Genomic DNA, 12,721 nt, shown 5'->3' with positions numbered 1-12,721 from the left:
AAAGTAAGTATGGTCTGTTGTTTAAAGCACAGGACTCAGAAGACGTAGATTATGTACCCTGCACTGCTAACTACCGACAATGTGGCTTCTTCACACTAAATGGGGAAATAGTACTTAACTGGGCAGAGGTAACATGGAGACAAGTCATTAAAACTTATAATGATTGTAATAATCAGAACAAGAGCATTAGGGGACTACTGACAAGAAATCCGTGGGAAAGAAGCAAATTACCTGTATGTTTGGAATTCCGGTAACTTAGAAACAAAGTGAAATTTCTGTGTTGTGTTGGTGGATGGTTTAGGAATGCAAAATACCAGTGGTTGAATGTGTTAAGCAACATCATGTAAAGGTCACAGGGGCTCCAAAGTAAAACTATGATCTCATGGCTGCAATTTTTGCCCTTCCCTGTTCACACCCTTCCCGTGTTTCTGACTGTTTATACTGGGAAGTATTAATGGCCTCTGTCTCCCATGTATAGACAGCTGTGCATCATGTAATGGTGTGTAGGCTAACTATACCTAATAAGGTGTTGATGCTGGAAACAGAGGGAGGCAACAGACCGTCTGACTCTATCTTGAGGCTGATCAGGATCTGAGCTTGTGAGGGTAGAGGTGCTCTCTGGGAGTGGAAAATACCACCAGGGCAAGTCTGACACAGGCTCAGAGATTGAATGCTTACAAGTGCATGTGGGGCAATAAAACCTGGGGGAAAAAGGCAGTGAGGAAGTCACATACCAAGATACGACTAAGGTGGGACAGCTTACTTTCTGTATTCATTGTATGATTTATTTTTTTTTAATGTAAAATCAAGTCAACTACTATGTGTTTTGGATTCAGATGTGTTTTGGATTCAGCTATGAGAAATCGATTGAGGCGTTTACTCTGTGTGGGCACCAACACAAATATATAAAAATACACCAGATATAACTTATGTTAATATATATATTGTGTTTTTTTTTTTTTTTTTTTTTTTTAATTATTTTTTTAATGCAGTAAAGGTTTGCAGCAGAAGCAAGGTGGCAAGGTTGTAAATACCTGGCTCACCACTTGGGCCCATGCAAGCAGAAGCAGGAAGATAACTCCATCTCCTCCTTCCCTGTGCCAGTGACCTGCAGCTCTGGATTGTGAACAGCAGCTGCTAATGCTGGAGGAGCTACCCATCCCAGTGGCAACAGCAGCAGCTAGGGCAGACTTCCCAGGCTCTACCCTCTTCCTCTGACATTCATCAGATAACAAAGGAGGTTGCCTTCCTTTTCCTAGCTCATCTCCAAATAGGAAACAATCACTGACTTTATAGCAGAACTCGTGATCAGTTTGTAGCAAAATGTGAGATGCAGAGCAAAACCTTTAACCCCATTTTAAAAATACTTTTACCACTCCCTTTTATGGTATCATCACTCATGGCTTAAGCAGTACAAAAATAGCAGGCTCACAACTTTAGCTGTCTGAAACAAGGAATGAGGAACAAGAAAAAAGATCATTCCTTTTCAGCCATCATTCCAGCAAGCCTCATGGTCTGCCTGCCTTGTGTATTTGAGTCACACAGGGCTGATTCAGCAGAAAGTGAGCACAATGTGCATGACATACCCTCAGCCACGGAAACACATGAAAATGCCCTTTAGCACAAGATTTCATGGAACTGCTGATGGTTTGAGGTGGGAATGGGCCTCTGGAGGCCCATGTCCAAGCTCTCTGCTCAAGCAGGGACACCTGGAGCTGCTTGCCCAGGACCATGTCCAGGCAGCTTTTGAAGATCTTCAAGAAGGAGGCTCCACAATCTCTCTGGGCAGCCTGTGACAAAGCTCTGCCACCTGCACAGTGAAAAAGTGTTCCTGATGTTCAGAGGAGCCTTCTTTGTTCGTTTGTGCCCACTGCCTCTTGTCCTGGCACTGGGCACCACTGACAAGAGCCTGGCTCCATCCTCTTTGCACCCTCCTTTCAACTATTTATTGGTGAGATCCCCCTGGAGGTATTTATATCCCCCTGAGCCTCCTTTCACCCAGGCAGAGCAGCTCCCTGACTCAGTCTCCCTGACTGCAGAGGTGCTCCCGTCCCTTCCCCACCTCCACCACCCTTTCGACAAATGCTTCCAGCGTCCTTTGATGATTTTATTTTTTTTTAGTGAGTGATCCCACGACCCTTTTGGAGCGACTCCAGCACTCCCTACAGAGAACTAATGTATGAATTTATTTACAAAGACAGTTTTCAGCGCGAGTCGTGCACAGGACTCTCTCCCTCCCCTCATCCCGGCACCGCTTCGCGCCGCGGGGGCGGGGAACATCCGCGGGGGGAGGGGGGCAGGGAGAGGGCTGCGTGCGTGCGTGCGTGCGTGCCCACGCTGCGTCGGGAGCGCGCGGCGATCCCGGAAGTGCGGGTTGGCGCAGCAGCTGCGGGAGCCGCCTCGGGCCGCGCTCCGCTCCCCTCCGCTCCTCTCGGCTCCCCCCGCCTCCCTGAGCCGCCCGGCCATGACGAACTTCATCTCGGTGCAGCTGAAGAAGGCCTCGGAGGTGGACTTGGCCAAGCCGCTGTGCAAGTTCATCCAGCAGAGCTACCCGGGCGGCGACGCCCAGGCCGAGCACTGCCGCGCTGCCGAGGAGCTCAGTAAGCTCCGCAAGAACGCGCTGGGCCGCCCGCTCGACAAGCACGATGCCTGCCTCGACACCCTCCTCAGGTACGGCACGGCACGGCACGGCACGACCCGCCTCGGGGGGGCCGCCCGCCGGCCTCGGGGCAGGGCCGAGAGAGAGGGAGGGCTGGGGGGGGGGGGAGGGAGGAGGAAGCAGAGGAGGTGGAAGAGGAGGAGGAAGAAAAGGCCGCCGCACCGACTTCCCCTTTCGAGTGCCTCCAGCGCACCGGTGACCCTTGGTTCTGCGTAGGAGTCAAGGGGCCGGCCGCTTTTCTTTCAGCCGCCCCTGCCATCACGCCTTCCTTCAGCGTGCACCGGCAGTGTGATGTTTTTGCATGGTCACGTCGGTGTTTTCCGCTAAATGTAGTGTGGTGAAGGGAGGCTGGGTGGTGCCTCCCTCTTGCAGGGACTGGCAGAGGTTAGGTGAGCAGAAGGTGAGGCTGAGCCTTCTGCTTGTTGAACTGTGTCAAGGCTGCTGCTGTGGGACTAACTGCCCCGTCATCTATAAAAACATCTTATCCATCACATCTTTGGAACATTAACGGTTTGTATCCTCGATTTACTGTGTTAATCCCGTTTTCTCTGTGCAGGAAACATTTCAAGCCCATCATAGCTCAAATCACTGAAATCACTGTGATTAATCTAGTGAATGAACCCCCAGTACAGACTTCACTTTGCAAAGTTGGAATCAAAGATTTGTAGTACCAAAATAAGAGTTTGTACATGGTGGCATTGTTTTTCTCCCCCCAGAAAAATAAAAGTAGATGGGTTTCTTAGGGTGGAGTGAAATGCCAACCATAAACTTGACACACTTCTGTAACATTATCATGAACAAGTACAAACACGTTTGATGTTTGCCACTAGAATTTGATTAATAATTATTTTAAAGTTAGGAGGAATAGAAAATAAATCAGTGACACTGAAGAAAAGACTTGTATTACACATTACTCCTTTTTGTTTTTTTTTTTGAGGGCTTATCAAGCCCTCACTGGGTGTTTGGACTATAAAAGCTATGACTGTGCTGATCATGTTTTACAGTATCTCTGTAGTTTCCTGTTCTATTCCTGGTTATTACTATGCATGCTTTAGAAGGTATTACTGTGTATGCCTTTTCAAGGTCAGGGAAGTAACGAGAATCTGTGAGCTGAAAGATTGATTCAGCCAGCCAACTTGGAAGGCTTAATTTTAAATTATCTTGAATGCTGGAATTGAGCTCCCTTTCCTGTTGATGACAGTCAGGTTTGTGATTAGTTACTAGCAGAAATCCTTGTTTGGCCCACCTAATTCATATGATCTCACAATAACAACTTCATACAGCTGAAAGGAAAAAGCCCTGCCGTATCTCTTCAGTTCTAGTCATCATAGTCTATTTCTGAAAAACAAAAGATGTATGTGGCTTTCTAACATCAATGAGTTCAGTGTGAGGTCAGATCAACATTAGAGTAGGAGCAAAAGAGGGTCTACGGCGTGTGATTGAAAGTCATGGGGCTGTGCATGATGTCCCTCTTCTGGTGTCAGTAGGTCATTAAATTAATTCAGGTCATAGTATGTGACTTCACCATAGGTTTTCTCTCTAAATAATGAAGGGAAACTGATTGCAATGGTCTAAGTAATCACTTTTCAAGTCAGTTCCATACGCAGAGACCTGTTCTCTCTGCAGGTGGCTTTAACTTGCCCAGGTGCTGTTGGCAGTAGTCAGAGGTTGAATGGGGCCTCTCATGGGTGCCACAGGTGGGAAAGGCCATGGCTGCTGCTTCACACAGAAAGCATGAAACACCTGCATTTAAAATGATGTGGTTTGAGATTGTTCCCTCTACAGTGGAAGTGAGATACAGTGGTCTGAACTTAGTCATTAATTCTTATTTTACAGTTAAAAATCCTTTTTTTTCTTCAGTATTATTCATGGGAACAATAGAATAGGTATAAAATGTACTGAAATGAGGGAGGAAACTATCAGATTTTAATTTCTCTCTAATGAAAAGTTGTGATTTGTCCCTGTCTGACTGTCTATATTAATTACAGTTGTTGGAAAATAAATTCTTATTCTGTAAAAATACTCTACGTTTTTTGCTCATGTGCTATAAGGTGTGGGCACCTGCTGACAAGTTTGAATAGAAGTATCCAGCTGAGCTTGTGAGTGCAGTAGCACAAGCTTCAGACTGCCTTGTGGTTCCTCTGAAAATTCATTTCCCTTTCCAACTTTCAGTATTTTCCTGTTGCTATTTGGGTTGTACTAAGACTTGTGTTTCACTAACAACTTTCGCAAGATTTGTGTTTAAGTTGGATTTTTACACTTGCTGTATTTAAATCTGGTTTGTTAGTGAAGTAAGGTTGGAAGAGTTCATTTAAAATGTGGATGCCCTCTGCGTACATTTACTACTTTGACTTTTTATAGACCATAGTACCTAGTGGAGCACAGTAGACTACTTAACTGTTAAGAAATGAGGGCTTAATCTTCTGCTAATAAGTCTAGGGATGCCTACTGTTTTTGCAGTCTTTTAGAAGTCTTGCTTTGATGAGTAATTACTGCAGAACTTTTAGGGAAGAAATTTACTCAGTTGCAGTTCCAGTATCTAGGCAAACATTGAGCAGTAAAACTTTGAATGTGTGAGACAGGCTGTTGTTTGGCTGATCAGTGCAAATGCTTCTTGGAGAAGTACTTGAGATACCCTGACAGAAGGGGGAAAATGTAATTTGGGGAAAAAAAAAAAAAAAAACCTGCTTGCTTCCAAGCTCTTTGTTTTGTGTGAATTTAGCTGTTCTGAAGGTGACTAAGTAAGCTTGGTACACATTTCTCCTTATATTCTGTCATACTAAATTTGATTCAGTGCTCTTTTTTTTTTCTTCCCCTTAGCCTAATTATAGCTTCAAGGGATTTCTTGCTTCCTCCCCTAATAATGAAAATAACCAGGATTCCCATTTCCCTTTTCTGGAGTGGTGCTGTGCTGGTATGAGTTTAATTGGCCTAATAAGAAGTGTGTGGCTTTATTTTGAGTGGTCAAATTCTCGGGGCTGAAATTCGCAGCTCTGGTTTCCAGCTACAAGTTCAGGATTTCAGTTCTTATCTAGGAGAGTGAAGACAGATCTTGGTCTCTTTTATCTTCTTTTGAATGATTTTTTTTTTCATTGTGATTCTTTGAAGGAGGAAGAGGATTTCAGGCTCTTAATGCATGAAGCATATAAATTCTAGTTTAGACCTTGACTTCCAACTCATTTGGCTGCTGTAACTCATTTTTGTCAGCATTTGGGAGCATGTAATGCCTATTTTAGTGAAAAAGTCCTGTATTTAAAGAACCAGATCTGTGTTGCTGTCATATGTTCTCTCTTTTGTTGCTGTAGTTGGAACTCAGGCAGTTGATATGTTTGTGTGACTTTCTTTAGTTCACCACATTAGCAGAGTCGAACACACAATGCTCGTTGTATTGTGCAGCAACGTCTGTTCTTTGTGTCTTGATACTTTGAAATTACTGTAAATTTTAAGTAACACCTTTGTTACTGACTCATGCAGCAGATGTGGCCTTTCCTTTACTATTTTTGTCTTTGCTAGCTTTATTTTTACAGTTAATGTCTGAGTTTACCATTATATTAACGTATACTTACTGCTAAAGGACAGTAAAGGACTTTAATTGATTTTTTTTGGTCTAAAGAGTTTTAAAGAAATCTTAGTCTTGAATAGAATTTCAGGTTCTTTAGTATAAAGAAACAACATTGTATACTTGAAATAATAAAGAAAATTGTTAACTAGGAATTTGTGTTCTTTTTAAATAAAAATCTCCATGTTGTTCACATTCATAGGTAGTAAATGGGACAGTGTGCATTGGTAGGAACATATACCTGTTTATTTTCTTCGGGGTCCTGCCGCCATACAAAGCATAGTCAGTTGGCAACACACTGACTTCCCAAGGCCATTTAGCAAGCTTTGCATCTTGATGTTGCCCTGATGGCAGTTGGTGACTGGGTAATTGTGGAATGTGGAAGGACAGCTTGGCTTTGTTGGTGTCTTCTGGTTGGCACATTAAATTCGGGAACAGGAGGAGATCAAATAGGAAGTCCATTTTCTGTGTAATACTAAGTGGAAAAGACTGACTAGACAGCAGACAATGAAGGTGTTCAAATACATCAGTTGAAGTGGTATTCCGTGCTGTTATTTATTGAAGTGATTGTTTGTACTGTTTGTGTTAGTTTGTATCAGTAAAGTTTATTAGGAACTATGTGTGTATGGAGTGATTGTGTGACAAATCAAACCAAACTTAAACTGGTGAGTGTAGCAATGCAAAATTGAACTTGACCTACAAAAGAGAGGCTGTTTTGTATGACTTCTATATATCAGGCCTGGGGTGTAAGGTCACTTACAGAAAATTGTACTTGTTAGTATTTAAAATGAAGCAGTAGTTAAATGTGCTTTCAAAGTATGACCATCTAATGAAAGATGAAGAAAACAGACAACAATAAAAATATTTTTATGAAAATAAGCAGATGTTTTTGAAAACAGTACCTTTCATGTGCTAACTTTGTAAGTAATTACAGAATCACAGAATTGTCTAGGTTGGAAGAGACATCAAGATTGAGTCCAACCTCTGACCTAACACTAACAAGTCCTCCACTAAGCCATATCGCTAAGCTCTACATCTAAACGTCTTTTATAGACCTCAAGGGATGGTGACTCAACCACTTCCCTGGGCAGCCCGTTCCAATGCCTCACAACCCTCTCGGTAAAGAAGTTCTTCCTAAGATCCAACCTAAAACACCCCTGGCACCACTTTAGCCCATTCCCCCCATCCTGTCACCAGGCATGTAGAGAATAGACCAACCCCCACCTCTCCACAGCCTCCTTTGAGGTACCTGTAGAGAGCGATAAGGTCACCCCTGAGCCTCTTTTTCTCCAGGCTGAACAAGCCCAGCTCTCTCAGCCGCTCCTCATAAAACTTGTTCTCCAGACCCCTCACCAGCTTCATCGCCCTTCTCTGGACTCTCTCGAGCACCTCCGTGTCCTTCATGTAGCGAGGGGCCCAAAACTGAACACAGTACTTGAGGTGTGGCCTTACCAGAGCTGAGTACAGGGGGACAATCACTTCCCTAGCCCTGCTGGCCACACTGCTTCTTATGCAAGCCAGGATGCTGTTGGCCTTCTTGGCCACCTGAGCACACTGCTGCCTCATATTCAGCTGGCTATCCACCAATACTCCCAGGTCCTTCTCTGCCTGGCAGCTCTCCAACCACTCATCTCCCAGCCTGTAGCTATGCTTGGGGTTGCTGTGCCCCAGGTGCAGGACCTGGCACTTGGCCTTGTTGAACTTCATGCAGTTGACCTCAGCCCATCGGTGCAGCCTATCTAGATCCTCCTGCAGAGCCTTCCTTCCCTCGAGAAGATTGATACACGCACCTAACTTGGTGTCAGCTGCAAACTTACTGAGGGTACACTCGATCCCCCCATCCAGATCATTAATAAAGATATTAAAGAGAACTGGCCCTAGTACTGAGCCCTGGGGGACGCCACTAGTGACTGGCCTCCAACTGGACTTGACTCCATTTACCACAACTCTTGGGGCCCGGCTATCCAGCCAGTTTTTAACCCAACGAAGTGTATACCAGTCCAAGCTAAGGGCAGCCAGTTTGTTGAGGATATTGCTGTGGGAAGCGGTGTCAAAAGCCTTGCTGAAGTCAAGGTAGACCACATCCACAGCCTTTCCCTCATCCACCCAGCGTGTCACTTTGTCACAGAAGGAGATCAGGTTCGTCAAGCAGGACCTGCCTTCCATAAACCCATGCTGACTGGGCCTGATTGCCTGCTTGCCCTGCAAGTGCTGCGTGATGACTCTCAAGATAATCTGCTCCATGAGCTTCCCTGGCACTGAGGTCAAACTGACAGGCCTTTCATTCCTCGGGTCTACCTTTCAGCCCTTCTTGTAGATGGGTGTCATGTTCGCTAGCTGCCAGTTGACTGGGACTTCCCCGATAGCTGGGACTGCTGATAAATGATGGCAAGAGGCTTGGCCAGCTCCTCTGCCAGTTCTCTCAGTACCTTCGGGTGGATCCCATCCGGCACCATCGACTTGTGCACATCCACGTGCCATAGCAGGTCGCCAGCCATTTCCTCATGGATAATGAGGGCCACATTCTGCTCCCCATCCCCTTCCACCAGCTCAGGATGCTGGGTATCCAGAGAACAACCGGTATTGCCCCTAAAGACTGAGGCAAAGAAGTCATTAAGCACCTCAGCCTTTTCCTCATCTCTTGTCACTAAGTTTCTCCCTGCATCCAGTTAAGGATGGTGATTCTCTTTAGTCCTCCTTTTTGTGTTTATGTATTTATAAAAACATTTTTTGTTGTCTTTAACAGCAGTAGCCAGATTGAGCTCCAGATGAGCTTTGGCCTTTCTAATTTTGTCCCTGCACAGCCTTGCAACATCCTTATAGTCTTCCTGAGTGGCCCGACCTCTTTTCCAAAGGCCATAAACCCTCTTTTTTCTCCTAAGCTCAAGCTGCAATTCTCTGCTCAGCCAGGCCAGTCTTCTTCCACACCGGCTCATCTTTGCGCATGTGGCGACAGACCGCTCCTGAGACTTTAAGATTTCCTTCTTGAGGAGTGCCCAGCCTTCCTGGACTCCTCTGCCCTTCAGAACCGCCTCCTGAGGGACTCTACCAACCAGTGTACTGAGCAGCTCAAAGTTGGCCCTCCGGAAGTCCAAGACAGAGGTTTTACTGGTCCCCTTCCTGGCTTCTCCAAGAATGGAGAACTCTACCATTTCATGGTCACCCTGCCCAAGACAGCTCCCAACCACCACATCTCCCACCAGTCCTTCCCTGTTTGTGAAGAGGAGGTCTAGCGGGGCACCTCCCCTGGTAGGCTCAGTAACCAGCTGCATCAGGAAACTATCTTCCACGCTCTCCAGAAACCTCCTAAACTGCTTTCTCTGGGCTGTGTTGTGCTTCCAGGATATGTCAGGGAAGTTGAAGTCCCCCACAAGAACAAATGCTGGTGATTTCACAACTTCTGTCAGCTGCCTGTAGAACTCCTCATCCGTCTCCTCATCCTGGTTCGGCAGTCTATAACAGACCCCCACCAGGATGCTTGCCATGTTGGCCTTCCTGCTGATCCTAACCCACAGGGACTCAACCTTATTCCCAGCTTCAAGTTCTGCGACATCAAAACTTTCTCTGATATAGAGAGCCACACCACCACCCATTCTGTGCTGCCTGTCCCTTCTGAAGAGCCTATAGCCAGGCATTGCAGCACTCCAGTCGTGAGAGTGGTCCCACCATGTCTCCGTGATGGCAACCAAGTCATAGCCTGCCTGCCGCACAATGGCTTCCAGCTCCTCCTGTTTGTTGCCCATGCTGAGTGCATTAGTGTAGATGCACTTCAGCTGGGCCATTGCCTTATCCCCCAGCCTCGCCATTGTTCCCCCTGGCACAGCCCCAACAGTCCTTGCTTCACCCCCATCCCCCTTTTTACCTAGTTTAAAGCCCTCTCAATGAGCCCCGCCAGCTCCTGGCCCAGGATCCGTTTTCCCCTAAAAAATAGGGACCCATCTGCGGCCATCAGGCCAGGTGCTGAGTAAAGTGTTTAACACGTGTTTAACAGGTGGGCTTTCCGTGTCCTCTCTGTACCCCTTCCTGCCACTGTAGGGATGGACGAAAACACCACCTGCACTCCCGCTCCCTGCACTAACTGTCCCAGTCCCCTAAAGTTCTGTTTGATAGCCTTCAGGCTTCTCTCTTCTGTGTCATCACTGCCTGCCTGGACTATTAAAAGAGGATAATAGTCAGAGGGGCGAACCAGGTTAGGAAGTTTTCTGACAATGTCACTGACCCTGGCCCCAGGGAGGCAGCAGACTTCCCTACGGGTAGGGTCAAGCTGACAAATAGGGCCCTCAGTTACCTTGAGAAGGGAGTCGCCCACAACACTCACCCTTCTTTCTGTCTTGGTGGAGGCAGTCCTTAGGCGTGGAGTCGACTTCCTCGCCCTAGGCATCCTCCTGGGTAGACTTTCTACCTCTTCCTCAGCTACTGGTCTCTCAAGCTCCAGGGCCTCCAACCTGTTCTGTAAGGGCACCTGGGAATGTGGGGCTGGTAGGGGGGGGGACAGCGCCTGTGATGTCTTAGTTCTTACCTTTATCCTGATCACATAGCATAAATTCTAGTTCTTTTGGGAAAACACCTTTGATTTATAGAGTAGTAGGTGTCTCAGTGAGGCACATTTGAATTCTTACTTCATAACGGCTGCCCTTGTAGTAGCAATCTCATTGCTGCAGTGTGATAAGGTAGAATACAGTTTTATAGCTTTGTGTAGACAATAGAAAAATTGCCACAAGTTTTAAAATCCATGCTAAGTGTCTTTAAAAAGCCTTAAGTTGCAGTGCTTCTTCTGAAGCCTTAAACCTGTACATCAGCAGATGTAATTTACTGAAGAAAGTGCTAACATGATTGTATATTAAAAATGCTTCCTGAATTTTTAAACAAACATTCTTTGCATGTGGGACATAGACCTTGTACATCTGCTTCATGTTTATCAACAGTGGCTAGTAAAGTAATCTGAGGAAACAGGAACAAGGTTAACTGTTTCACAGGTTGTGAAACTTACTGCTACTAGGTGTTTTGGATATTGGGAATATAGAATGTTTTTTAAGGAAACAGAACTTTTCCAATGGGCGTATAGCCGACATTATGTATGGCAGTAATTGCAGGAGGCATATACGAAACAGGCTTCATATGTTAAATGTTTTCATCTGGCAGTTTAGTGGGTGTCTGTTCTGCATGTAGCCTATCATGTTTAATAAGTGGTGCAGGTCTAGTGCATAACGTGGGAGAACTTTGAACTGCCAATTATTGCTTGGATAGATTGTGTGGGGGACTGTGATGTACTTGACATATTGCTGACACTCATTCCTAAACATCTTCCACCCAGGAGACAAAATACCGGCACAGGGAAACTTCTGGTTTTAATTCAGTGACTGCTATAATATGCTGTAATGAAAACTAAAATTGGAACTGGAAAAAAATTATCAAGGATTAAGCTCTTCAATTGATATGTTGCAAGGCAAATGTAATCTATTTCAAATACATTGAAATTTAAACAGGTGTCAATTTGTAGGAGACTGAGTTATAATATTCAGATCAAGGGACCATAGAGTAGCCTGTTAATTGTTAAATGCACTTTAGACATTAAGTCATGCTCCAAAGATGATGTGCTCCTTTATGTTTAGGTATGCAGGGACTCCTTTCCATAACACTTTTCTCACCTATTGTTCATCAGAAGGTGACAGGTGACAGCTTATTCTGTTATGCTCTTCTTCTACTTTGGATTGTGACAGGGTTCCAACATTATCATTCCCTTTGAACTTTTTCATCCAGTGAAAAGATCCCCCTAGACAGGATTTCTGTCTGTTCTCCAGATCCTTCATAGCTATGAGTGAACCCCATAATTTATTGGGTGATGGTGGGGAGGTTGTTGTACTCTCTTCTTTACTTATCAGTGTAAGAAACAGAACTCTTAATTTGATTTAGCTCATGGATCTCTTCCTTTTTTTTTGTAGATATTATGATCAGCTGTGTTCAATTGAACCAAAGTTTCCATTCTCTGAAAATCAGGTAAGAAGATGTGTCAAACCATTATACTGAATTGTGATCATGGCAGCTAGGATATGACTGCCAAGCCTGTACCTAATCCACTAAACAATACTTCCCTCAGGCAAGACATTTAAACTATGAGCCTTATTTTCCCAACGTCTGTTTATTTTCAGTCTGTACTCACGAATACTCTATACTGAAATTTCACCTGTAGTGGCCAGGATTACCTTCATATTAAAGATTCAGAAAAGTTCTGCTGTTGGCTGGTGGTTGTTGTGCTCTAAATTAGAAAGAGTGTGCTTTGCCAAAATATTCCTCTTCTACTCCTTTCCTTTTCCCGAGAAGTCTATTTCAGACTACGTTATAAATGCTTTTTAAAAAAACATAATTTATATGGGAAAAGCTTTAGTTAGTAATGGTTGGAATATGATGCTTGTTTTTTTTGAGGTAGAACAGATGTTTCATTCATAGCTATAACAGAGTAAACCCACTGGTTTACTATTTTTCTGCCTCTATTGTTTGGAACA

General features: G+C 44.8%; 1 protein-coding gene across 2 annotated transcripts in view; it reads left to right on the top strand.

Annotated features, from left to right (window-relative positions):
* The first annotated feature begins 2,314 nt into the window (after positions 1–2,314).
* The window catches only part of LOC137850539 (programmed cell death 6-interacting protein-like), a 33,960-nt gene continuing 23,553 nt past the window's right edge, over positions 2,315–12,721 (top strand). Inside the window, exons 1-2 of one of the 2 annotated variants that reach the window (XM_068670724.1) lie at positions 2,315–2,670; positions 12,161–12,215. In XM_068670724.1, the coding sequence (XP_068526825.1) occupies positions 2,465–2,670; positions 12,161–12,215 (261 nt within the window). In that variant the 5' untranslated portion in view covers positions 2,315–2,464. The remainder of the gene's footprint in view (positions 2,671–12,160; positions 12,216–12,721) is intronic. The other variant, XM_068670725.1, reaches the window with a different exon arrangement.

This window comes from Anas acuta, chromosome 2, assembly GCF_963932015.1.
Source record: "Anas acuta chromosome 2, bAnaAcu1.1, whole genome shotgun sequence".
NCBI classification, from domain to species: domain Eukaryota; kingdom Metazoa; phylum Chordata; class Aves; order Anseriformes; family Anatidae; genus Anas; species Anas acuta.
This window is presented reverse-complemented; position numbering and strand designations above follow the sequence as displayed.